The sequence below is a fragment of the Dendropsophus ebraccatus genome, chromosome 5, assembly GCF_027789765.1.
Source record: "Dendropsophus ebraccatus isolate aDenEbr1 chromosome 5, aDenEbr1.pat, whole genome shotgun sequence".
NCBI classification, from domain to species: Eukaryota; Metazoa; Chordata; class Amphibia; order Anura; family Hylidae; genus Dendropsophus; species Dendropsophus ebraccatus.
In genome coordinates, this window is record NC_091458.1 from 132,915,529 (window position 1) to 132,941,053 (window position 25,525).

Here is a 25,525-nt window from a genome sequence, read left to right on the forward strand (position 1 = left end):
GTTAAAGTATTGAGATAGATAGATAGATAGATAGATAGATAGATAGATAGATAGATAGATAGATAGATTTTTCACTATAAATTGTTTAACCATGATTAGTCCCTCCACCTTTCAGTGCAATATTGGCACCAGGTCTGACAGATGTCCTTTCCCTTGTGGTTTACTAGTGCCTTGTGGGGGGAATCTGACGGAACGCAAAGGAACCATCCTGTCTCCAGGTTTCCCGGAACCATACCTTAACAGCTTAAACTGTGTATGGAAAATCACAGTGCCCGAGGGAGCAGGGATTCAGGTGGGAATTCTTCACAGATTATCTGTCTGCTTCTTATTTTTGATATATGCAAGTGATGTGTGTTTTAGGAGCGTTCTACCAGCACTTCTAAAAATCAATGTTATTCTTGTCGTCATTAAAGAAGTGTGGATGGTTACTATGGAGGTATCGAGCTGTTACCTGTTCTTTACCGCTGATGTTCAGGAGTAAAAAGTTCACCTTAAAAAACACATGTCAATTCAATATATAGATTAGATATAATGCAGCCTGAAATGTTGCTTCTAAACTTCAAATGTTGGATCTTTTACTTTCCTTTTAGGGCTCCTTCAAAACTACTATGTTGTTTTTTAGGATTTTTTTTAAGGCATGAATTTCAAGCCTTTTTTTTTTACAGAGTTGCAAGATTCGCCCAACGCCCCCCCCAGTGTGGCCATATCCCCTCCCCTTTGTGACACTGCTCCATTGACTCTAATGGAGCCGCGTCACAGAGGGGAGGGGGTTTCGTCACATGTGCTGGAGGGTGGGCCGATGCTGCAGGGTGGGCCGGTGCTCTGGAAAAGACCAGCACTGGGGGCAAGAACTAAGTGGCATTTAAATTAATTAGTGTAAAAAACTCACAGCAATGTACCTGTTTCACTTTAAACTAATACCCTTTGGGGGAATTATTGTTGAGTTTAAAGGAGAATTGTATTGCCCCCTAAAAGTAATACAAATTACCAATATACACTTATTATGAGAAATGCTTATAAAGTGCTTTTCTTCCTACACTTACTACTGCATCAAGGCTTCATTTCCTGGATAACATGGTGATGTCACGACCCAAGGATAATGGCAGAGGGATGCTCATTGTCCCCCCAGTGCCCTGTGTCCCTCAGTGTCCCCCTGCCATCATCCTCTCCAGCAGCCACAGCCCGCACAGCTCTGGGAGTCGGGTCGTGACATCACCATGTTATCGAGGAAGTGAAGCCTTGATGCAGTAGTAAGTGCAGGGAAAAAAGCACTTTATAAGCATTTCCCGTAACAAGTGTATATTGGTGATTGTATAACTTTTGGGGGCAATACAATACTTCAATAAAAAATTTTGCCGGACTTCTCCTTTAATAGCTGAAATTTCTTTAACTAGCTTTAGCCATTTGTATTTCTCCTTGTGCTTGGTGAATTTACCAAAAATTGTGCATATCCTGAAGAATTGGCTTGATAAAATTGCACGCAACAATTTTTGTCTACGGGTAATATAAACTAAATATAAAACAACCTAAATATCCTAAATATACAACAAAAGATAACATTTTAATGATAATGCTGTGTGTGAATCCAGAATGAGGATTTATCTATGCTAGATGTGCATGAAATGAGATTTATTGCGCATCTCACATAGCATTGCTGGTTATACTTCAACTGGTTATACAGATTTCTATCATTTTTTTTTTTTTTAATTCTGTCCTTCCAGTACTTAGCTGCTGTACCAAGCAGAAATCCCTTTCCCAGGAAACACTGCTGTGCAATATTTATGGCTTGTTTTCTAATTAAACTTCAGTTTAATAGCTTTTCCAACGTGCTCCCCCCGGGGACATTGAGGACGTCACAATTCACAATGTTACCAGTTTCAATGTTTTGTGGTGTAGCACATTCATTCTAGTTACCAGTAAAATGTCCCATCTAATCAGCCATTCCGAAACACGTCGACACATTGGAGCAGAACTTGTGGTGCACCTACCAGTTGGCTTGTATGAAACTCATCACCAGTGACCATAGACCAGCATGTGTTCATGTGTAGTCACAGATCTATGTATTTGGAATGTGAGCGGTCTTGTACTGTTTGTTATGGGTCTCCTTTTTTTTTTTTTTTTTTTTTTTTTTTTTTTGTAAATGAAAGCAAGATTCTCTGCATGACATTTTATATTTGCAGTTTTAGGAGCTTTGTATCCAAGCGGAGAAAACATGTTCTGACACCTTATTTCATCTTTGTATTTGGTATCAGACCCTGTTAGGCAGACCGCCTACTGATGTTTGTCAGTATTATTTAAGAGAACTGCAAGTGTATCTTCTCTCTTTATTCCATGATATCTCATCTTACTTGTAGATGGACTGTCCCTATATGTGCCCACCTTAATGTAATTCTTTTGATGCTTAGATATGAGTGAGTTACTTATACATTTACCATCATGGTGATAATTAGTGTTGTAGATTATAGAGTTGGAGTAGTCGCTAAGAGGCTAAACATATCAAAAGCATGCAATCAGTCAATGAACCACTATTGCAAGTGCCAAGAAGGCGGAGCTTGCATGATAAGTGCCCAGAGCTTTCTGCACTGAAAATTTCCCTGGTCCCTGGCGTTCTAAACTCTGAGTGACAGCGCGAGTGGTCCCCTGATTCGATGCTAAATCTGTTACCTAAGGTTTAGAAGGGGCATAGGAAGGACTTCACCTGGAGGGGAAATATACAGGAAGGTAATAGACTTCCCCCATCCAGGTGGATCTACATCATGCAATCTATATGATCATAACCCCAGATGCGTTTTCACAGTTCTCCTTGTCCTCTATTTACTATAGTACCATTATCAGTTTTTGAGACTTCCTTTACGGAGCTTTTTATGTAGGGATGAATTTATCTTATGAGATGGAACAGGGACGGCGCCAGCACTGGGTCTTCACAGGGAAGTACCAGGGCCCACAATACCTCTAGGGGCCTATAGAGGGAGAGAAGCCCGGGGCTATAATGTTCAGCCCACTCAGGGTGCAGGGTGAGCGAGCTGAACATCAGAAGACAGAGAAGGAGCAGGAGCTGTTAGCATCCTGCACAAAGAAAGAGAGGGAGAGAGAAGTGAAGGACCTGATCACATGACTGGCAGGTCCTTAACCTTACAATGTGGAAATTGGCCTGCCAGAGAGACGGGAGAAGACTGAGCTATAAGTGCTGTGTGTCTCAGTCAGTGTCTAAGTCAGTTTTGTCTGTGTGTGTGTGTGTGTGTCAGTCAGTGTCTAAGTCAGTTGTGTGTGTGTGTGTGTGTGTGTGTCAGTAAGTGTCTGTGTCAGTAATGTGTGTTTGTGTATGTTAGTAGTGTCTCAAGTTATTGTGCATAGTGTGTGGATGATGGGAGGATGAGTGCATAGTGAACGTACGGATGAGGAGCCGCTAAGACTCTGTCACCCAAGGGCCCTCAAAAATTTGGTGCCGGCCCTAAGATGGAACATGCATTGCCTGCTAAAGGTAATTTCCCATTATTGGTATTGCACGTAGATGAAGCCACATATGAGATAATGGTACTGTATATTGCTGATTGTTCTGTCCATTAAAAAAATACCAAGCATTGACAATGGTTTATGGAGGTGCGCTGGTGATCAGAAAGCATTGTAGCCTGGACAGTGGACTAACATGCCAGGTTAGTTACTAAGGACAGATCACCATAAGCCTTAGATGTAATGGTATATAACGTATATAACAGTTAGGTTTCCCGTAAGGGATGTAATGTTAATCAGTCACTTTGTTGTAATAGGCATGAAGAAGCAATGGGGTATCTTATAATTTCTGTCATGCAGGTCAACACAGTGAATAAAGTCTCCCCATAGTTTGCCCCACCAGGGGGTCACTATTGACAACGTCAAATAGAAATTATGTTTAGCGACATTTTTCTATTTTTGCATCTGCTCAGTATAATGGAACCCATAAAATGAACGGATGTACTAAATGGAGGTTTCTTTTGTATGAATTGTTATCTTCCTTTTATTTAGATCCAGGTTATAAGCTTTGCTACAGAACAAAACTGGGACTCCCTGGAAGTCTTTGATGGAGCAGATAACACGGCCACCATGCTGGGCAGTTTTTCAGGTACTTTCCTAACAATTATTCACTTCACATTCTAATAGATTGCACTTAATACATCACTTTCGCTTATTTACCTCCGTCTTTCAATCTAATTTGCTTTTGTTGCAGTTTCACAGATTCACAGAGTGTATGGACAAATTAGTGCTATATGTATTATATTGTAATATAATCAAAGGGGAAATCCAGGGGAAAAAATCTCAGCTGGTGACAGAAAGTTATATAGATTTTTTTATTTACTTCTATTTAAAAAAAATAAAATAAAATCACGTTTTCCAGTACTTATCAGCAGCTATATGCTCTGCAGGAAGTGGTGTATTCTTTCCAGTCTAACACAGTGCTCTCTGCTGCCACCACTGTCCATGACATGAACTGTTCGAGGCAGTAGCAAACCCTCATAGTAAACCTTTCGACCTGTCTCTAACAGATATATCAGCAGAGAGCACTGTGTCAGACTGGAAAGGAAACACCACTTCCTACAGGACATACAGTAGCTGATATGTATGGGAAGACTTGAGATTTTTAAAATAGTAGTAAATTACAAATTTATATAACTTTCTGATACCAGTTGAAAGAAAAAAATGTTGCCATTCCCCTTTAATACTATATTAAGAAGTCCCCCAGAGCGCCCCTTTTTTACCTCTTGCTTAGGCTAGGTTCACACTGCGTTTTCAGCATCCGTTTAACGGATCAGTTTTTTTTAACGTCCAGAAAAATAGGGTCAGCAACGTTTTTTGGTCCGTTTTAGTTCGCCAAAAAAAACGGATCAGTTTTTTTTTTTATATAATGGAAGTCAATGGAAAATGCACACAAATGAATCCGTTTTTTGCAATCCGTTTTTCATGCGTTTTTTTGCAAAAAACGGATGCGTTAAACGGATGCTGAAAACGCAGTGTGAACCTAGCCTTAGCCTCTTGCTCTCTCTTCTGTGCAATGGTGGACCAGTTTGTTGGCTGTTATTGGTAAGTCATGGCTGTTCCCCTGGTTTTTCATTATTTCAGCCATGATAAACAATGTGGTACCTGGATTTTTGCCAGTCTAGACCTAAATCATTTGGTATTAACTGTATATGTCATACATTGTCCTTACGCCACAGCACTATTCCTATAGATTAAATTCTAGGAAAATTTTAGGCTGTTAACTAAACACTTTCTTAAAGCAATGCAAACAGTAATAACACATTATATATAGCAGGTATGATTCTGTAACAAATAATATACAGCCGCATATAAAGAAGTGAATGATGTGGCATAAGGCATGAGCTTGGGAATATATTGTATCTGTACACAGACCGAATAGCCAAGCAGTAAGTAGTCCTGCGATAACTCCAATGATCTTTCTTCTATTTTGCAGTAAAAATATAAAATATCACTATGTAAAGCAGTATACAAATAATATTCTCTGCCTAAAAGCCTTATGTATTATTATTATTATTTTTTTTTTTTTTTTTTTTTTAGGAACTACAGTACCAGCATTGCTGAACAGCACATCCAACCACCTCTACCTGCACTTCTTCTCTGATATCAGTGTGTCTGCAGCTGGCTTTCATCTGGAATACAAAAGTGAGATTAGCTTATTAATAACATGAAGTTCTGACATGTTTGTGCCTCAGTCGATGGATGACCTGCTCCATTCCCCAAATGTAATACTAGAACTAATCGAAAAAAGTTGTTAAAAAAAAAGTCATTCCTTAATGTACTTGAAACTGAAATGCCCAATATTTTTAATAATAATAAAAAAAAGAAATACTATTGGTCAGGATAAAAGTACAGTATAAACAAATATACCAAACCATAGGGTTAAAAATTGCATCGGTAATGACTAAAGTCTTATGAAAAAGATACTCAAATAATGCCGTAGTTGTTTATGACAGGACGGCATCATTGTCCACATTGGCTACATGCTGCTGTTCGTGATCAAACAGGCTGCCATGTAAATAATGGTGGGTGCTTAATATTGTGCGCCAGATTGGCAGTTCTTCAGATGGTCCAGTATATGGTCTCCAAGTATGTTAGCCATTCATTAAAATCAATGCTTGTTATCATCAGGGAACAGAAATAACATATAACACTCAGCTAGTTGCAATGTTGAGTGCTTCCCCCTCAGTGCTTCCAACTTTCTGGTACGCGGGAGGCGCTCTACATCCCAACTAGCCGAGTAGTGAGAGGTGCAACCTCACTGATGCAATAATCTTTAGTGAAATGAAATGTTCTGTAACAGCTTTGGGTGGGGAGTTGGCAGGAGTGCTGTGGGAGAGGAGTAGGCAGGGTGGAAGTACTGTAATGGAGAGCTGAGGGAAAGCAATGCATTCTGGGAATTGTAGTAAGTACAACCACCAAATAAAAATCTAAGACCCCTGAAACATGTGTCTGGTGCCTTGGTTAGAGAAAAATGATATTTTAATCTGCAGCCAGGGCTGTATTAACAGCTGCTGCTGCCCTAGGCACTAAACCTGAAGACGCCCCATCTACACGCACCTATTGGCGATACCAGACCTGACCAATACCACCATACCCCCCACCCCCACTGGAAAAGACACCAGATTTACTGGCAAGTCTGAACGGGAGGAGGGAAACTAAAAAAATAAAAACAAAAAAATTATTTTTTTCTGTCCCCCTGCTCCCTGGTGCTGCCCCCCTGCAAGGTGCTGCCCTAGGCACCGGACCACGGGTGCCTAGTGGTAAATACGGCCCTGTCTGCAGCGCTGTGTCAAACTGGTGTGTCTTTGCCCCAGGTCTGCGACGCCTCTCCTTCCTCCCTACCCTCCTTATCATTAGAAACACCCCCAAATAGGATTTTTCCTGTTAATCGCTTGTCTAAGCTGCACCTGGGCTGAGTGACACAGGTGCAGTTTAGACAAGCGATGGATAGAAATCTTGTCTAGGAGTGTTCCAGTTTGACACAGCGCTAAAGATTAAGGTTGCTTTCACACACACCGGATCCTCTGCGGATTTCACGATGCGAACTCACAGCAAAAACCGATGTGGATCCAGTGCCCGTTCATCCTAATGAGAATACATACTCGCAGCGGGATTGACATCCCGACAGTTAACCCCCGGATTATACCAGAGCATACATCTCCTCCTCTCTCCGGCTTGCTTCGGGTTTCTCGTCGGGACGTCACGCTCAACCAATCAGTGGATGATTGGCTGAGCAGGACGAGCAGACGCCGGGAACTGAATGCTGGGGATCCGAAGCAGGGAGCAGGTGATGTATACGCTCCGGCAGCCTGGGGGTTAACGGGGCGGGATGCTGACATACTCACAGCGGGATGTGCATCCCGCTGCGAGTTTGTCTGCCCTAGAGTGTACAGGGAAGGGATCCGCAGCGGATCTGGCTGCAAATTTGCGACATGAAATCGGCTGCGGATCCTAAGTGTGTGAAGGCACCCTAAAAAATCATTTTTTGCTCTAACCAAGGCACCAGGCGCAACCGGTAAAGATTTACTCTTATCAAACAGATGGTACTAGCGGTTTGGTGGGGTGGGTTGGTGAATACAAAGTCGCTTTAAAGAATTCTGAACCCCAGCATTCCTTCTTCTTTGACTGTTATTCCATTAATGTAGTTTTATAAGTCACTTTTCATTAATGGTTTTCTAGCACAGTCATGTCCAGCTACTGACATTTGTTTCTTCTGAAGGGTTTAATCTACGCAAGCATGTGCATAAACACTATGTAATCTATCAATCCTATATTCCCAGCTGAACTCTCTAAACACTTATCTGTCCAAGCCCGGTATTTCCTTGATCAAATAAATCCTGAATTTGGTGATATCACAGAACAGGTAGCGGCGGGGATATTGCTGAGTCTCCACATTGCTAATTAAAAATGTTGTAAATGCAAATCATATAGATTTTTTGAAAAGCAATTAAGCTAGTCAAACTAATGGTAGTTAACTCATTACTGGGTGGAGCAATATTAAGTGTCTATGGCGGGGGGGGGGGGGATTAGCTCTCCAGCTGTTACAAAACTACAACTCCCATCATGCCTGCTAAAGCTTTAGCCATAAGTGAAATTGCTGCATCAATTTCAGGCTTCAGCTAAAAATAAAAGTACCCAAAAACTGCATAATATATACACAAGATATAAATATATGTCTAAAACACAGTCCTAAAAATATTGCCAGATATTTAGTAAGGGATTTACTATGGAAAGTACTTCAGGGGTAATGACTTTCATCAGCACTTCTTGTTTAATCAATAAGTGGAAATACCTTCCTTACAGTATTCCCCATAGAACAGAATGTATTATAGCTTATACAGTATGTACAGTGAACCTAAGGGAATCTACAAGATCTATAAAAATATACCAAGATTACCTGTTAAAGCTGCAATCTTACAAATAAAGCTGCAATCGTACAGATACATCTTGGCTGAATAGGTGTCAATTGCATTTTTTATATTTTTCACTCTCTGCATATTTATAAGTTCAACCCAAAAGAGTTTACATCCAACTTTCTGTGAATACGTTAAAATTAGTGTTTATTGATTCCATACTGACATGAATTGAATTTACAAAAACCTTAAAGGAGAAGTCCGGCAAAAATTTGTATTAAAGTATTGGATTGTCCCCCAAAAAGTTATACAAATCCCCAATATACACTTATTAAGGGAAATGCTTATAAAGTGTTATTTTTCCCTGCACTTACTACTGCATCAAGGCTTCACTTCCTGGATAACATGGTGATGTCACTTCCAGGATAACATGGTAATGTCACTTCCTGGATAACATGGTGATGTCACTTCCTGGATAACATGGTGATGTCACTTCCTGGATAACATGGTGATGTCACTTCCTGGATAACATGGTGATGTCACTTCCTGGATAACATGGTGATGTCACTTCCTGGATAAAAATGGTGATGTCACTTCCTGGATAACATGGTGATGTCACCACCTGCTGGAGAGGATTATGGGCAGGGGGACACTGAGGGACACAGGGCACTGGAGGGACACTGAGCATCCCTCTGCCATCATCCTCTCCAGCAGCCACAGCCCGCACAGCTCTGGGAGTCAGGTTGTGACATCACCATGTTATCCAGGAAGTGACATCACTATTTTATCCAGGAAGTGAAGCCTTGATGCAGTAGTAAGGTGAAAAAAAGCACTTTATAAGCATTTCCCGTAATAAGTGTATGTTGGAGATTTGTATAACTTTTGGGGGGCAATAGAATACTTAAATAAAAATTTTCACTGGACTTCTCCTTTAAGATAAGATATTTCCATATTTTACAGTGTATGTCCATGGTTACACACAGACAGGTTACACCCTGAATCTGGAACAAATAATTTATGTTAAACATGGTCTTACATGTGAGTTAATCTAACCAAACGTTTTTGTTTGGTTTTTTTGTTGTTTTTTTTTAGCTGTGGGTCTTGCCAGTTGCCCAGAACCAGCTGTTCCCAGTAATGGTGTAAAAGTTGGAGAAAGATACATTGTGAATGATGTGGTCTCCTTCCAATGTGAACCAGGATATACATTACAGGTACTAGGAAATTTCACCACCCAAAACCTAAGGCTGTATATTGGCTTGTACTAGCTGTTTATTGTGTTTTGAATCATAAAAATGTTATTAGTCTGATCAGTGTAATGCTTCACTAACAGAAACTTTTAATAGATTAAAATACTATCGTAAAGGCTATGCCAGAAAAAAAAAATCTTTAAAATTAACCGGTCTTCTAGTACTTATCAGATGCTGTATGTTTCACAAGAAGTAGTGTATTTTTTCCAGCCTGCAGAGCAAAAGATGTTTTCTATGGGGATTTGTTCTCAACAGTTCCTGTCACAGACTAGAGAGGATACACCACTTCCTGCAGGGCATACAGCAGCTGATAAGTACTGAAAGACTGCAGATTTTTTTAATAGAATTAAATTGCAAATCTCTGGCACTGATACCAGTTAATTTGAAAGGGGAAAAAAAAATCACTGGAGTATCCCTTTAAAACAGCCATAAGGGAGTTGGTCAGAAGATTGGCAGGTGGGGAGGGGGTCCTCCCACATGTTTTATTTCTGATAGCAGGCGTTAATCATGACAAAAATCTACACCTGCTCGAGAGTGTGCTTAATACTAAATCCAGCAAACTGCATGGGGGAAGGGCGTAATTTAAGACCATTGTGCTGGTACGCCATATTTTGAATTTTAAAACTACCTGGGAAAAGTCTTTTTAAATGCAGATAATGGCATATTTGCCTAAAAAACCCAATTACAAAGTTTCTTAAAATCGCCTGTACTATTGATTGCTGCAAAAAAAAAAAAAATAATAATAATAAGGACAGTGACACTTTAAGAAACTTTGTAATTGGGTTTATTAGGCAAATATGCCATTATCTGCATTCAAAAAGTCTTTCCCCAGGTCCCCTCGCCTCCCTCCTCTCGCTCATTATCAGGAAATCTCGACTCTTTTACATCAGTCGAGCCCTGTCTAACCTATGGAGAAGGGAGGGGGGAGGAGGGAGATTAGTTGCCAGCAAAGAGCACAGAACAAAGGATTACACAGTGGGAGCGGTGTGAAAGCTGGTATTCAGAGGTCAGAGAGGTCAGTGCTGACTTAAGAGGAGATAGCCCAGTATTGTAGCTGTAAATTAACTCTTTGTTTTCCTGTTTTGGTGCCTCATCTCCTTCCACCCCTCCCCTCTCCATAGAAATCCATGAAGACTGGGGGGAGAGCTTCAAACAGCTTTTTCATTATAAAAATCCATTTTTTGGCTAATAAACCCAATTACAAAGTTTCTTAAAATCGGTACTATTGATTTCTGCAAAAAAAAATGTAAACGACAGTGACACTGTCAGGACAGTTCAGGGCACACAATGAAACACACACAAAGACAGGTGAAGCCCTGACACTGTCCCACTCCCACTGCCCCTACCTGCTTGCCACTAGACCACCCTAAATGATGGCAGACAACTAGGTGACGTTCCCTGCACTGCAACAGGGTGACACATGAGACAAGACAAAAGACAATAACAAAGACAGACAAGACACAATGGTGGATAGTCAGGCAAAAATGGGTCAGAACCAGGAGAATCAAAATATAAACCAGAATCACAGAGCCAAAGAACAGTGAGAAGCAAGCCGAGGTCAGGTAAAACAGGAGTTCAGAATACACCAGAATAGCAAGCTTGAAACAGGTACAGCAAGTGTAATCCTATAGCAGGCATCAGACCTAGGGAATGACTGAGCTTTATCTGAAACCAGGTCCCGGTCTCAGAGACGATTGGAGCAGAGAAACAAGAGATTTGACAGGAGGACCCGTCTGTCAGTCATTATCCAAGGCAAGGTGTTAACTGTATACCTGCTGGAAGAAATCTTCCCAGACAATAAGCAGGGCGTTAACCTGAATCAATAGAAATGCCACAGCAGAATAAAACTGTGTTCACACTAATAAAATGATGCAAGTAAACAACTAATTTTGCCGCCATGATCGCAGACGGCGACCAGAGCTCGAAAACGTTGTTTTACCAGGTACAATCCTGACAGACACTTTAAGAAAAGAATTCCATAGAACCACCAATGTATCTTTTAAAGCTAAAAGGTATCTCAGCATTTTTTGGTTTGTTTACTTCCCGTTGTATAAATCTATCAAGTTACCGCGTCCCTACAGTTGAAGTGCCAGGTTTTTAAGTTTTGGTTGGAGTTTTATGTATGCAGTAAAAAAAATATAAACCATAGTTTTGGATGTTGCACAAATTTTATGGGTTGTATTCTCTTCCCTTCAGGGCCATTCCCATATTTCATGTATGCCAGGGACAGTAAGACGCTGGAACTATCCGCCTCCTCTGTGTATCGGTAGGTGAAGAAATACACTAATTGGTTTTCTCTTCGATCTATTTGTCTTGTATTGTACCTTCCCTGTCAATATAGAATGTAATGATGGAAAAATTACAAACGTGAAACTTTTTGATTAATTGACTGTTCAAAACATCGGAAAATTCTCATATATGTTTTAAGATCCCTAGGATTTAGAGGTTTAGCTGAAGGCTCATGGGGCCTGGTGCATTCTGATGCAGTTAAGTTTAGGCCTTCCTATTCCTGGACTACTTTTTTTTTACTGCAATTGGCCAGGGGCTGCCATGACTTTCAGATGTATTACTAGCATTAAAACACATAAAAATGCAACAGCTTACCACAATAGCAAAATACAGACCCACTACAGACATGAAAATAGTTAAAAGCAGCCCCCCCCCCCTTCCCAACTGCTAAAAAAAATTCCAACAAAAATAATGAGGCTCTTGGTTACCATTTGCAAACAGTGTAAACCACCCCACCACATTAAGGTGGCAGACCCTACACTGTACTATGGCCTCTCCATGGCGTATAATATGCCTATGCTCTCGGAATGCAAGATCCATCTTATACCTGCAATAGTTATTACACCACCTGGGTGGGATGGGTGGAGTGCAGCCACTCCCCCCATCTGGAACACAGAAAAAAGACAAGTTTGCTCAGCTCTCCTAGAACACCATTCACACTAGGCAGGAGCACGTTGCTATGGCTGAAATTGTAAACACAAAAACACAGAAAAATGCAACAGCTCACTGCAATGGCAAGATACAGACCCACTACAGACATCGGAAAATTCTCCTATATGTTTTAGGATCCTTAGGATTTAGAGGAATAGCTGAAGACTCATGGGGCCTAGTGCATTCTGGTGCAGTTAAGCTTAGGCCTTCCTATTCCTGGACTACTTTTTTTTACCGCAGTTGGCCAGGGGCTGCCATGAATTTCACACTGCCGTGCAGAATCCCGCCATGCTTTGTGTCCTGCAGTGTGCTTATGGGAGGGCACACGCGTCTCCGCTTCCTCCCCTTTCCACTCAAAGAATTGACATGGCAATTCTTTGAGCGGAGAGCGGCGGCAGTGGAGTTGCACATGCCCTCCCGTAGACACACTGCAGGACACTGAGCATGGCGGGATTCCACCGTTTTTGGTCAGTGTGAACTGGGCCTTAGGGTGTCCCCACACACAGGTTTTGCGACACATGGTGTTTTTTCTGGCATTTACTGTGCCTTTTTGCCTTTGTGTGTGAAAGTCTCAAAGACACTTTGGGCGTTTTTCCCCAAACATGGACTTCAGAAAGGAAAAGTTGCTTAAGCTGGTGGCAGACACGGGACACTGAATTTTTCGCTCTGGGGCGGGGGGGGGAGGGGGGAGATGATTGACTTACCCTCTGGTCTTCAGTCATTTAGCTGTTTTAGTGCAGTCCATTCAAGGTTTAGTTTAGAGAAACTCAACCTTAAAATTCGGCAAACCCCGCTAAACTGAAGCCTCTGTCATTCTTCCAAAGCTCTCCCGGCAGCCAAGCATCTCCGAGCTTCTCCGATAAGACGCTCAGCTGCTCGGGAGAGTCTGTGTATGTCACACTGCCTGCATGGGGAACGGAACAGGACAGGAGGGGCATGGAGGCCGAGAACGGGCCCCAGGTGAGTTAACTGGGTTTTTTAAATTTATTTATTTAGCTGCAGTTAACCCCTGCCTGACCGCAGCACAGCTGAGGTCAGGCAGGGGTTAACATTTTCCCGTCAATCTTCTTGAAAGTCAGGGGGCGTCTTATACGCCCAGTCACCTCATACTACGGAAAATACGGTACTATATATATATATATATTTGCTTGCTGCAGTTGTTTCAGCTTATGGCTATGTTCCCACTACAGGAGTGTGCCGTCATTTAACCGGGAAAGGCAGATGTTTATTGATAATGACCACCGTAAATAATAATTATGATCACTATTTGCAGCCGTCATTATCAATAGGCGGACGCCTTTCCCCGCTAAATGGCAGCACGTTGCCGCAGTGGGAACATAGCCTATAAGGGATTTCCATCGAGGACTGCAAAGTAAACTGCCTCTAAATTACAACAATAATATTGGAGACCGATCTTTGGGTGATATACTTTGCCTCTTATAGTGTTTCTATTACGATGAGGAGGAATTTGAAATTGCTATTGTTGCTATTGCAAAGCCTTTTGTTTGGTGTATAAAACAAACTTGTTTCTGTAACCTCTTACAAACGCCGTGCACCTTTTACGACGTGACAAGCAGTACTTATTTTTTTGCAAGTACAATATAAATGCAGCCGGGAGGGGAAAAAACAATCTATATCTACAGATGACATGATAATAAACACATTCACTATTCATAATATTTTCATGGGATCAATAAAATGGACAAATACATGAATGAACCATTTATTCTGCGTGTAATTCATCTTCTGTACCATGTTCCAGATGCACTTGCTGCATATTAAATACCGTTCTCTCTTCAAGGGGAATTTTTATAGTATAGTATCCAGCCTACAGGAATGCACTAAGAGGTGTGTGTGTGTGTGTATAACCACTGTCATTTGTTGGAATTGAAGCTGCGTGCTAGGTTACATAACTAATATATACATTTTTTTTTTTTTTTAATTATTATTATTTTTTTCCCCTTAGACTTGGTTCACACTACGTTTTTGCAATCTGCTCTTTTTTTTATTTTTCATCTGTTTTTGCACAAAAAAAGGATGGAATAATTGATGCATTTGTGTGGATCTGTTTTGATTCTTTTTTTTTTTATTGACTTCCATTAGGAAAAAAAAAAAAACTGATCAAAACGCATAATTTTAAAAAAAAAAAATTTAACGAACACTGAGCTGACCTTATTTTTGCGTATGTTAAAAAGAAACTGATGCATTTTGATCCGTTTTTTTTTTATAATGGAAGTCAAGGGAAAAACAGATCAAAAAGCATACACACAAATGCATGGGTTTTTCCATCCTTTTTTTTAGCCTTTTTTTTTTTTTTTTTTTTGCAAAAACGGATGAAAAAAATGGATTGCAAAAACATAGTATGAATCCAGCCTAAACCCTAAATGCACAAGCTTCTTTTTGATTATTGAGTATTATGACCTACAGTGCCCTACTAGTTCCCAATCTCTTGTCTTTGTGCTAAAAGTTTATTTTCTTTAAATTCAGCGCAATGTGGCGGAGTGACAGAAGACATGGAAGGTGTTATACTGAGCCCTGGATTCCCAGGAAACTACCCTAGTAATTTGGACTGCACCTGGAAGATCTCCTTACCAGTGGGATTTGGTGAGTGACAGCGCAGTCACATCTCATATACCACATGCTTTGGCATAGTAACTGGCGCCTAATGAACTGTGACGGGGAGGTTATCAGACAATGGCTGGTGGAGGACAGTCTGTATCATGGCTATATTTTACTGTTTAGAATGTCACTTGCACAGATGTTCAAGGTTCTTTGTTTACTGGTGAAGTTTCCAGTTCTATCAGAAGTTTTAGCTAGGGGGGGATTATTGTTATAAAATGCGGGCGATGTTCACCCACAGTAAAATAATACTGAAATATGGCTGTAATTTTAATTCAAATATATCAATGTGTGAACAAGTGAGGGGAAAAAAAACACCCAGTTTTTTGCAGAAACAGGTTGTAAATACTGGCGGTCTGTTACCCATAATCTTTAATAGAGCACATTATTATGTTCACACAACATCTTTTTACGCAAAAAAAAAAAACGGCCGATGTTTGATAACGAGGATCTTTAGTGAATGTGAACATTATTGACGGCCATTATTTTGCATTAAAAAATACTCTAACAGGAAAAGCATATGCACAAAAGAGGTAGCACAGCAATAAAACTAGGGAGACAAGCCCTACCTTGTCTGTTGGGGTATTGTGTTTTTTTTACATGGATTGGTTTAGCTTTTAGGTTGAATAGTGGTGCGCACTATTTCTTTTCTGGTGATTTTGCATAAAAAGATATTATGTGAAATTAAAATTATGGCCAAATGTTTCATTAAAACTTATGGTGGTATTTTAATTTTACTTTACTGTGTGTGACAATTACTATTTGTGACATTTGGTAGGGTCACCATGTTGAATAATATGTTCTTTAGGCTATGTTCCCACAGTATAAAAATAAGGTTGAATAAGAGGGTAGTTGCAAAACAACAGCCGTTACTAATGTTCATGGTCATTAATAATGGTCATTGTTTTGCAACATTGGCCATTATTTGTTCTTATTCTTACATTGGGGGAACACAGCCTCAGGCTATGTTCCGACAATGTCTTTTTTTAGCTGTTTTTTATATAATGAAGACCTCATTATAATAACAATCTGGATCATTATTTGCAGCCGCTATTACAAAATAATGGCCATTTTAAAAAAATAAAAAAGGCGTTGTGGGAACATAACCTAAGGCTATGTTCACACACCATCAAAATAGTGGTTGTTTTTATTGGACCGCCATCATTTAATGGCACATAAACGGCCATTATTTTAAAAACAACAGCCATTATTTCGCCTAAAAAGGTGTCGTGGGAACATAGCCTAACGGCCGTTATTTTGTAAGGGCAAACGTTATTATACAAATAACTTACCATATTAGAAAATAACGGCCATTATTTGCCATTGAATGGTGGACCTTCAATAAAAACGGTCGTCACTTTGATGGTGTGTGAGCGTAGCCTAAATGTACCATTGTACATATTTATCCTTTTGCTTAAAGTCTTATGGTCATTGCATAGCTGCATAGTAGATTGGCACTTACACCATATCTGTCACCATACTATGCCGCCTGGGAACAGGTATGTTGCACTATTAGACAAACAGTCTTTAAGGTAACTGTCTCCTGTTGTCCTCTCCTTCCTAAAATTTCACTGCGGCACATTGGGTTTTACTTTAGTTATACACTTCGTCCTCCTTCAGATCTATGAATGTGTTGTAAGTGAAAAACTGCCAATTGAAAATTCTGAAAACCCCTCCAGGTGACTTCTTGATCTTCTAGCTGCTTCATATTATGAGACAGCTGATGACACCTCAGACTCTTTTAGTGCCGTGGTTTCAGCCAACATCATGAAGCCTTCTCATAAAAATGAAGTAAAACTGTGATCACTTCATCACTAACATTGTCCCTTGCAGGGTAGAAAGTTGCAGGTACTGTATATGTACATTTCAGCCCACCACACTTGCAATAAATAATCCCCCTCCCCAAAGCTCGAGATCAAATTCTTTATTAAAGCTTCACAGTAAAATCCATATCCCACATAATAACTGACGCGTTTCGATCACATGATCTTAATCATGATATCAGACACTTTTTGATATATGAAATATTTGATATGTGAAACCCTCTTTTATAGCCATGTCCAAATGGGTGTGCCATCCCTAATTAGGACCTCATTTCCTACAGGGAGTAGCAGACAGATAACAGGCAATGGGCTATAATCCCACAATGTAAAAAAAGTGCTAATAACAGCCGTAATTTATGCACTTAAACATTAATAACGGACATTGTTTTGCAACGACAGCCATTATTTGCACTTATTATTACAATACTAAAAAATTATTAAATACTAAAAAATTTAAAAAAAGTAAAGAATTTAAACATTTTTGAAGGGAATGTTTTATTTACTGATTAGAATCACATACTAAAACGTATTCTTTTATTTTAATCTGCATCTTTTTGACTGTAACTTATTTTTTTTCACTATTGTTATGGCCATATTGCCTGGGCTGTTTGTAACATTTAGTGGCATGCTTTACAGCAAGACTCATGGACATAGACAGCAATAGACCAAGATGAATGTAAAACAGCAACGAGCACACTCTGTGATCTTTGAAAAGGTGATTCCAAAGGGAGCTGCTATCGTCTCCTCTATCTACTGTTGTCACATGACGCTGCAGTGTGTACAGATCACTTTACAGCAGACTTCTCTTATCACTACAGACAAAACAGGAAGTCTCAGATTAGTTTTAGCCCCAGTGGTGAGAATGAAAACTGCAAGGTTTTCTGATTATTTTATAATATAGACAGAAAAATGGAAAATTAGAGGAAAAAACTTACCAAAATATGTTTACCATAAAAACATTATTTAAAAAATAAGTAATGGCGCATTCCATTAAAAAAAAACATTGCTTTTAGTACACCAGAGAAAGACAAAACTACAATGCAATCAGTACTGATACATAAGATACATAAAACCCACTTTATTCCTTGTTCCCAAGTTGAAAATCCAGAAGGCCTTGTGGCCCAATAACCTGAATAACCTGCTGTAGAAAAATTGACAGCACTAGGGTTTGTGTTGTGGAAAAATGTCTGTGGATTTGTACTTAAAGGGCCAGTGGGGCATTTGACTTATTGGACATAGTATGCAAGTGATCAAGTATATTACATACGTAGAGTTGCAATTAATGTAATCATATAGGGGATAGTTAGTTCCTTTGTTGGTGGAGACCAAATTCTTTCCCGTGTTCATGAATTTACTGCAAATGTTATGTATGCAAATATTTGGTTTGCCACCATGTTTTTTTTTTTTTTTTTTGTTTGGTTTTAGGCTATGTTCCCACTACAGGACCGCAGCGCTAATTGTTATTTGTGGCAGTCAATATTATGTGAAAGTTGCCTTTTCCCGACATAGCCTCAAATTGTTGCATTGGAACAGGCTAGGTGATAGTTGTTGGTCAAATGTTTTACCCTCCTTAGAGTTAATGAATTCTCCATTTTGGATTACATTGTAGAGTTTGGCATCCTCCTAACCTATTATAGAAAGCTTTTTATAAAACATGTTTTTATTTTTATTTTCCTAAGTGTTACTAAGGCCAATGTAGATGAATGTGTTCTTAAAGGTTCAATATTTAGAGATTTTTCTTTTTTTTTTTTTGTATTAACTTTTCTTATAGTTTTAGTGGTTCTCATTATGTTTACGATTGTAGTTAGTTGTGACTAAAAATGAATTGTAGTCACAGTCACTTACTTTCCTATCTTCTCTATCCAACATCCAATCTCTAAACCCTTGTACTCGCAATCTAGCAAATACATTTTTCTTTTCCTCTTGCTATAGCACATTATTAGAGCGATTTCTTCGAGCTCTCGTTACTTCTCCCATCAGTATAGCCTTTATTACAGGGATGTGAAACCTTCTTCTCTCCAAATGTTGCAAAACTTCAATTACTATCATGCTTGGACAGCCAAAGCTTTGGCTAAGGTTGTCCAGTAATTGTAGTTTTGCAAAATTTGGAGGACTGAAGGTTCCACGTCCCTGCTTTATTACATGCGCAGGGTGACATGAACGGGCATCTAATAATTTCGATATTCTCTTACTTTTTTTTTTTTTGGTTAGAATAAGTGTTGAGTGAGCATTCTCAGTCTAGCATAGTGCTTGATCGAGCATCGGGGGGCTCGAACTAGGTTAAAACTTGACCAGGCACTTTGTGGTGTTTGGGTCAAGGTGGCCATTCATCTTCAATAACTGATGGCTGAACAATGGTTTGGCCATCAGTTATATCTTCTGCCTGTATTTTTTCTTTCTAATTTTTGTATATTATATTTAAACATCCCTTCAAGGGGTGAAATATACTAAAATATCAAATGAAAAAATGAAATAATTAACAGCATATACTGTATATTTGAACTCCAGCGGCCAGAAGGCCAGCAATTAGAGTTCAAATAGTAATTGGAAATGGCAATGGCCTCCACAGCGCCCAACCAGATAAAGATCAGATTGTCAATGGTTATGGCCATACCAAAGAAGAGAGAGTCTCATGTCATATCTGTTTTCCCACCATGCAATACAGTGGGAGAACTTAGCCCTTACACTTGTACCACTAATCTGCAAAAAACTATAGAAGAAAATGTGGGTTAGGAGACATTCACTGTAAGCACTGCAGCATAGCATCTTTTCCTTCATAGAAAATTAGCTAAATTGTAGTAGATGAGCTTATAGTAACATAGAATTTTAAAATGATGTACAAACCATTTTCTAAATGAAATGCTGCATTCAAAAACAAAATAATAAGCCCCCATACCAGGATTTTTTTTTTTTACTCATCTTTGCTATAGCCCATGCCATCACTGCTTTCATTCCAACAAAGGGAAAATGAGCAGATGAAATATTAATGTGGTCAATGTGTGGAATGAATTCACTGTATGCCATCAAGCACAAACCACTTAGACCAACTAATTAAAGTGAGGTTACAATGAGGCGCGGGTTTAGTTAACTCTTTAACTTCATATGGAATGCCATGCATAAAAAAGGAAAGATACTCAGTTACATATTTAGGCTATGTTCACACTGCGTATGTTTCCGGCCGTAGTGCGAACCGCGAATATACGCATGTAGTTTTGAGGTTGATGCGTTCGCTTGAAAGTATACGATATACGCCCGCACAATGCACACTACGTATGAGCTTACGGCCGGATCGTATACGGCGCTGTAAAAATGAACAAGACCATTGTTAGAGGACGGAAATGTTGAAACTCACAGCCGTGGATTTCCATGCGGTTCCGTATGAAGTACTTATTTCAGCCAAATTGAACTTTTTCGATTTTTCGATCCAAAAAGTTCTGTGTGGTTTACGGGGCTAGGCGAAAATTTCAAGTAAATGACTTGCCTTAGATGGCTTCGAAACAAGCTAGGGTAGTATAACTGTACTACGGGCGTATGTTTTCGGTTCGTACGCATTGGGCCGCACATGTACGGCGGCGTACGAAATACGGACGGACTCGTACGCAGTGTGAACATAGCCTTAATAAGGGTTAAAATATATGGTTCCATCAGTCCAAAACATAACACAGTCATATTGCTGCCATATTACACGCCATAAAATAAAATAAAAATACGTCCGTAATTTTGAGGTTAAATGACCACTCTATTTTAAGTATAAGGCTAGGATCACACACCGTTTTTTTCTTGGCTATTTTTTCACTAAAAAGACTGGCCATTGGTAATGAAATCAATACATTTGCATTGATTTCAATGCAACAACAGCCGTAGGGTATACACACAGTACACACTATGGCTGTTGTTGAACCGCAGCTGCAGAAAATAATGAACGTCTATTTTCTAGAAAAAGGCTGTGCACACAATGTAAAGTATGGCTGGTGGATGTACTTTACATTGTGTGCAATGCTTAATTGGATTGCATGCACTTTTGAATGATTTTTTTTGTTTCAAAGTGGACCACGCCCCTTCTTATAAACCACACCACTTCTTGTACCAGGCGGAAACGTGTCGAAAAGTGTCTTAAATGCATAAATGTTGAGAAAAGAGTCACTTTTTCAGCTAAAATTTTGTCAGTGACACATTAGTAAATCTGGGCCATTTTTTTTTTTTTTTTTTAAATAGTAATTTTAATGTTGGAATTACAGCTGTTTTTTAAATGTGTGCATTAATGGCCCCTTTCTATAGACTTCAAGAAAACACATTATTAGATAAAAAAAATTGTTGCTATTTATGCCTGTTTCTTATGTCTAGGACAAGACTCCATTTTATTACTTTGCAGGTACTTTGTGAGCAGCCTTCACCAATCTAATAGTGTTTTTTATACATTATCAAAATATCATACAGGATACGTTTCAGGTTATGTTCACACACCATCAAAATGATGGCCATCATTTAAGGATAGACATTGTCCGTTATTTCATAACAACGTGTGTTATTATACAAATAATGGCTGTTATTATAAAATAAAGACCGTTATTTATCGTTAAATGACAACTGTCCAATAAAAATTTTGCTGATGTGTGAGCATAGCCTTAGGCTACGTTACCGCAATGTCTTTTTTGGCTGTTGGAGACCAAATAGCGGACATTATTTCATACTGACAGACATTATCTGTCCAAATGGCCAACAAAAAGACGTTGTGAGAATGTAGCCTAACAATTTATTGACTATACCACCATCCATTTGTTTATCTGTCTGTACCCTCATTTGTATTTGTTACCTATTTGTTACTTATTGATATGTTATAGGAGCACACATTCAGTTCCTCAGCTTCTCAAGCGAAGCCAATCATGACTTTGTGGAGATCCGCAATGGGCCGCATGAAACCAGCAGTGTTATTGGGCGGTTTAGTGGCTCTGAGACACCTGGCAACCTGCTTTCTACATCCCATGAGACCTCGATATACTTTCACAGTGACCACTCTCAGAACAAACCAGGTTTTAAACTTGAATATCAAGGTAAATAGAACTCATGTTGGTTTCGCAGATGATGTTATTTCAGTTAAAGTGGATAGAAACATAAACTGATCTTATAGTAAATGCTAAAGCCAATTCAGTAGGGATGAAGCACGGTATGGGTTGTAAATCAGATATGTATGAGCTCCATTTATTACTTTTATTTCATAGTATAAATCTAAGTGTTGTCATATATAAAAGTGTTGGGTGGATGAATGTTTGCATTGATCTAAGGAAAGAATGAGTAGTATGTTAAAATACAGTGTTAAAAGGACTCTTCTACAGTTCTATCACTTTCCTTAGACGGTGATAATAGGCTACAAGACAAATGTGTGGATTTAACATCTAGGGGTATTATGAATCAGCTTTTGTGTGTTACATAGAAAGTCAACACAAAAAAAAAGATGGCAGACTAATACACAACTCACAATTTACTATAAAGAATTTTCTAAAAATATGTGACCCCTTGGTTATAAAGTGGTATTTGAGATGCATAAATGGTATTCCTATTGTAATATTTTTTCCTCTTTGTTCACCAGCCTATGAGCTTCAAGAGTGTCCGGATCCAGAACCATTTTCCCATGGTGTAGTTCGCGGAGCTGGGTACAATGTTGGACAGTCCATATCTTTTGAGTGCTCTCCCGGATACCAGTTAATAGGTCATGCAGTTTTGACTTGCCAGCATGGCACTAACAGGAACTGGGACCACCCGTTTCCTAGGTGTGAAGGTGGGTTCATAAAGCAAAGATATCTTTTCATTCTTATGTTGTAAGTTAAAGGGGTTATCCTGTGATAAATTTTAAGGGAACCCGGGACCTGGATGGAATGTAGGGACAGAGACAGTGTGAGACTTAGCGTTAGGCCCCCAAGACTGTCCACGCTTACTGAACAGCCCGACCCTAGGCAGTTGGTGACAACTGAGCGATAGTCCCTACTCTGGGAAGTGAAATACTGAATAAGACAAGACAGACAGATACAAGTCAAACCAGAGATAGCAGAACAATTCAAAAACATCAGGCAAAAACAGAGATAAAAAGGATAGACAAAGAGGAATACCAAGCAATCCAATACAAAACACTAGCTCAAGCTACACAAGACTATCGCAGGCAATGTCCCAGAGCACAAGTGGACTTCTTATGAGGTGCCAGAGACCCAGTCCAGGGAGTGATTAGACAAGTCTTCTAACATCCAGAGCACACAGAACACAGACTGACATGGAAGGGAGATAAGTGGAGATTGCAACTGTCCATCACTACTCAGTCTAAACAATCTGCAGCCTGGATAAGACTAGCAGAGGAAACCAGACAGGTGTGGCAGAACCTGTCATTTACCACACAGCAAGCGTTGGAATAAGACATAGTTCAGACTGGTAAAAAAAAAAAGCATACATACTGAATCATGGCCAAAATTGCAGTCTCAGGTAGAGGACTACACTGAGGTCTGAACAGGCGCTGAAAGAACAGAAATATTTTGTGTATTTCCACTAAGTAGAGAAATTAGCTAAACAAAGTTAAAAAGAGGCAAACTGACACTGGATAGCAGCTTTTGTTGCATGTATAGTGTTAAAATAGAAGTGGGTATTATTATTATTATTATTATTATTATTATTATTATTGTTGTTGTTGTTGTGGGTGATAACATTTGAAGCAAGATATGACAATAATGTCATCATTCTGTTTTAGCCAATTTTATTTCACTGAATTTATTTTTATAATCTTTCTATCTTTCGTGGTGCTGTTTAGTTCCATGCGGAGGAAACATCACTGCCTTCAATGGCTCCATCTTTTCTCCTGGCTTCCCTAACCAATATCCAAACTCCCAAGATTGTTCCTGGATCATAACTGTGCCAGTAGGATATGGAATTCACATTAACTTCACTATCCTGGAGACAGAACCTCTAAATGATCACATCACTATCTGGTAAGAAAAATATTTCGTAGAACTCTTTAAGGTACTGTATATTATAATAACAAATCATTACCTGAACTAAACCATGAATATCTATTGATTTTTTCCTTGCACTTGGTTGAATAGCTGCAAATATCATTCCCATATGTAAGTGTTTATGAATGTTCTTAGAACTTGAGATATCTGATATAAAGTAGTAATCATGAGAGGAGATTTTTTTTTTTTTAGCTTCTCTACAGCCTGAAATTGCTGATAAGATGCTCATTTCTGGGAACAAGTGGGGAATAGATTGCACAGCACAAAGTACATAATGTAGACTTTACTTTTAACACCCTTTTAAATGGTAAAAAATATTTTGAATGCCAAGCAAGCTAAAATACTGTAGAGTGTTGCGGATTTGTTGATCGGTTTTAATGTTGTTTACATTTCTAGGACATGTTATAATAATAATAATAATAATAAGTAAATAAAAAAAAAATCGTACGGCTGGCATACGCCAGTGGCACAGCTTTCATAAATGTCCCCCTAAAGCTTTACAGAAGATTATACTTTGGAATGGCCAACTGCAAGGATGGTAACACATAGTAAGCTATCAAGGCATAAAAAGTGTCAAATACTTTTTTCACTGATGTACTTTTCTTGTACTGTAAATTATTATGCCAGTAGTACATCGCTTTGTACTTTTCTTATATGAATAGACCGGCGCTGGCACAGGGATGCCAATGCCGTGGTCCTTTTTTGGAACTGTGGCCCGGTTCCCGAGCACAGCCCTGGATTATTCCCAAGCACCAGCGGGGTATGATGCACTGGAGGAGGGCCCACCAAACCCCCAGTGGGCCGGTGGACTCGTCTCCAGAGCATCATGCCCGGCCGGTGCATGGAAATAAACCAGGGAAGTGCTTGGGAACCGGCCATGGTTAAAAAAGAAGAACCAGGGCACTGGCATTCTTGTGCCGGCACCGGTCTATTCATATAAGAAAACTACAGATTTGATAAGTTGAATATTTTCAGATAATCAGGTTGATTTACATTCTAAAGCATCAGCGGAGAAGATAAGATTTAAAGATTTATAAATCTCTTGGTATCTGGAGGTAAACTAACATAAAAGCAATGAAAACACAGACGTGGCTAGAAGTACACATATAGTTATGACTGCATAATATATTAGGGATTTTCTAACGTAGTGTTAGTAGAAGACATCACTAGGCACCCCAATCCTGGACACATTAGGACAGCCGTTCCATACCTATCTCTTTAGCGCTGTTGTGTGAATAATATATTAGTGTTATTTGCCTTCACTAACAAATTAGATTGCAGTGTAAATATTTTATTACATAGAACTTAATATGTGTAAAATGTTTTATATTGCGTACAACAGATGTTACATCGACAAGCATGTCCATTTACAACACTAGCCGTGAAAGATTTAGAGTTATACAGTGAATATTGTGTTTGGCTTGGGGAATTGACCGGGCTCCTGTTTTACATAATATTGAATATCAGAGCGCATGTAGTCTGTGAAAATTTATATATCTTAGTGCATTGTATTTAGATAACTTGAGTACATAGTTGAA

At 39.3% G+C, this 25,525-nt stretch overlaps 1 protein-coding gene across 1 annotated transcript in view; it reads left to right on the plus strand.

Moving 5' to 3' along the window:
• The window catches only part of CSMD2 (CUB and Sushi multiple domains 2), a 325,249-nt gene that overhangs the window by 253,395 nt on the left and 46,329 nt on the right, over nt 1-25,525 (plus strand). The window contains exons 31-39 of the mRNA XM_069972975.1: nt 168-292; nt 4,003-4,099; nt 5,551-5,655; nt 9,459-9,577; nt 11,810-11,879; nt 15,041-15,157; nt 21,837-22,046; nt 22,583-22,771; nt 23,786-23,963. Coding sequence (XP_069829076.1) covers nt 168-292; nt 4,003-4,099; nt 5,551-5,655; nt 9,459-9,577; nt 11,810-11,879; nt 15,041-15,157; nt 21,837-22,046; nt 22,583-22,771; nt 23,786-23,963 — 1,210 coding nt within the window. The remainder of the gene's footprint in view (nt 1-167; nt 293-4,002; nt 4,100-5,550; nt 5,656-9,458; nt 9,578-11,809; nt 11,880-15,040; nt 15,158-21,836; nt 22,047-22,582; nt 22,772-23,785; nt 23,964-25,525) is intronic.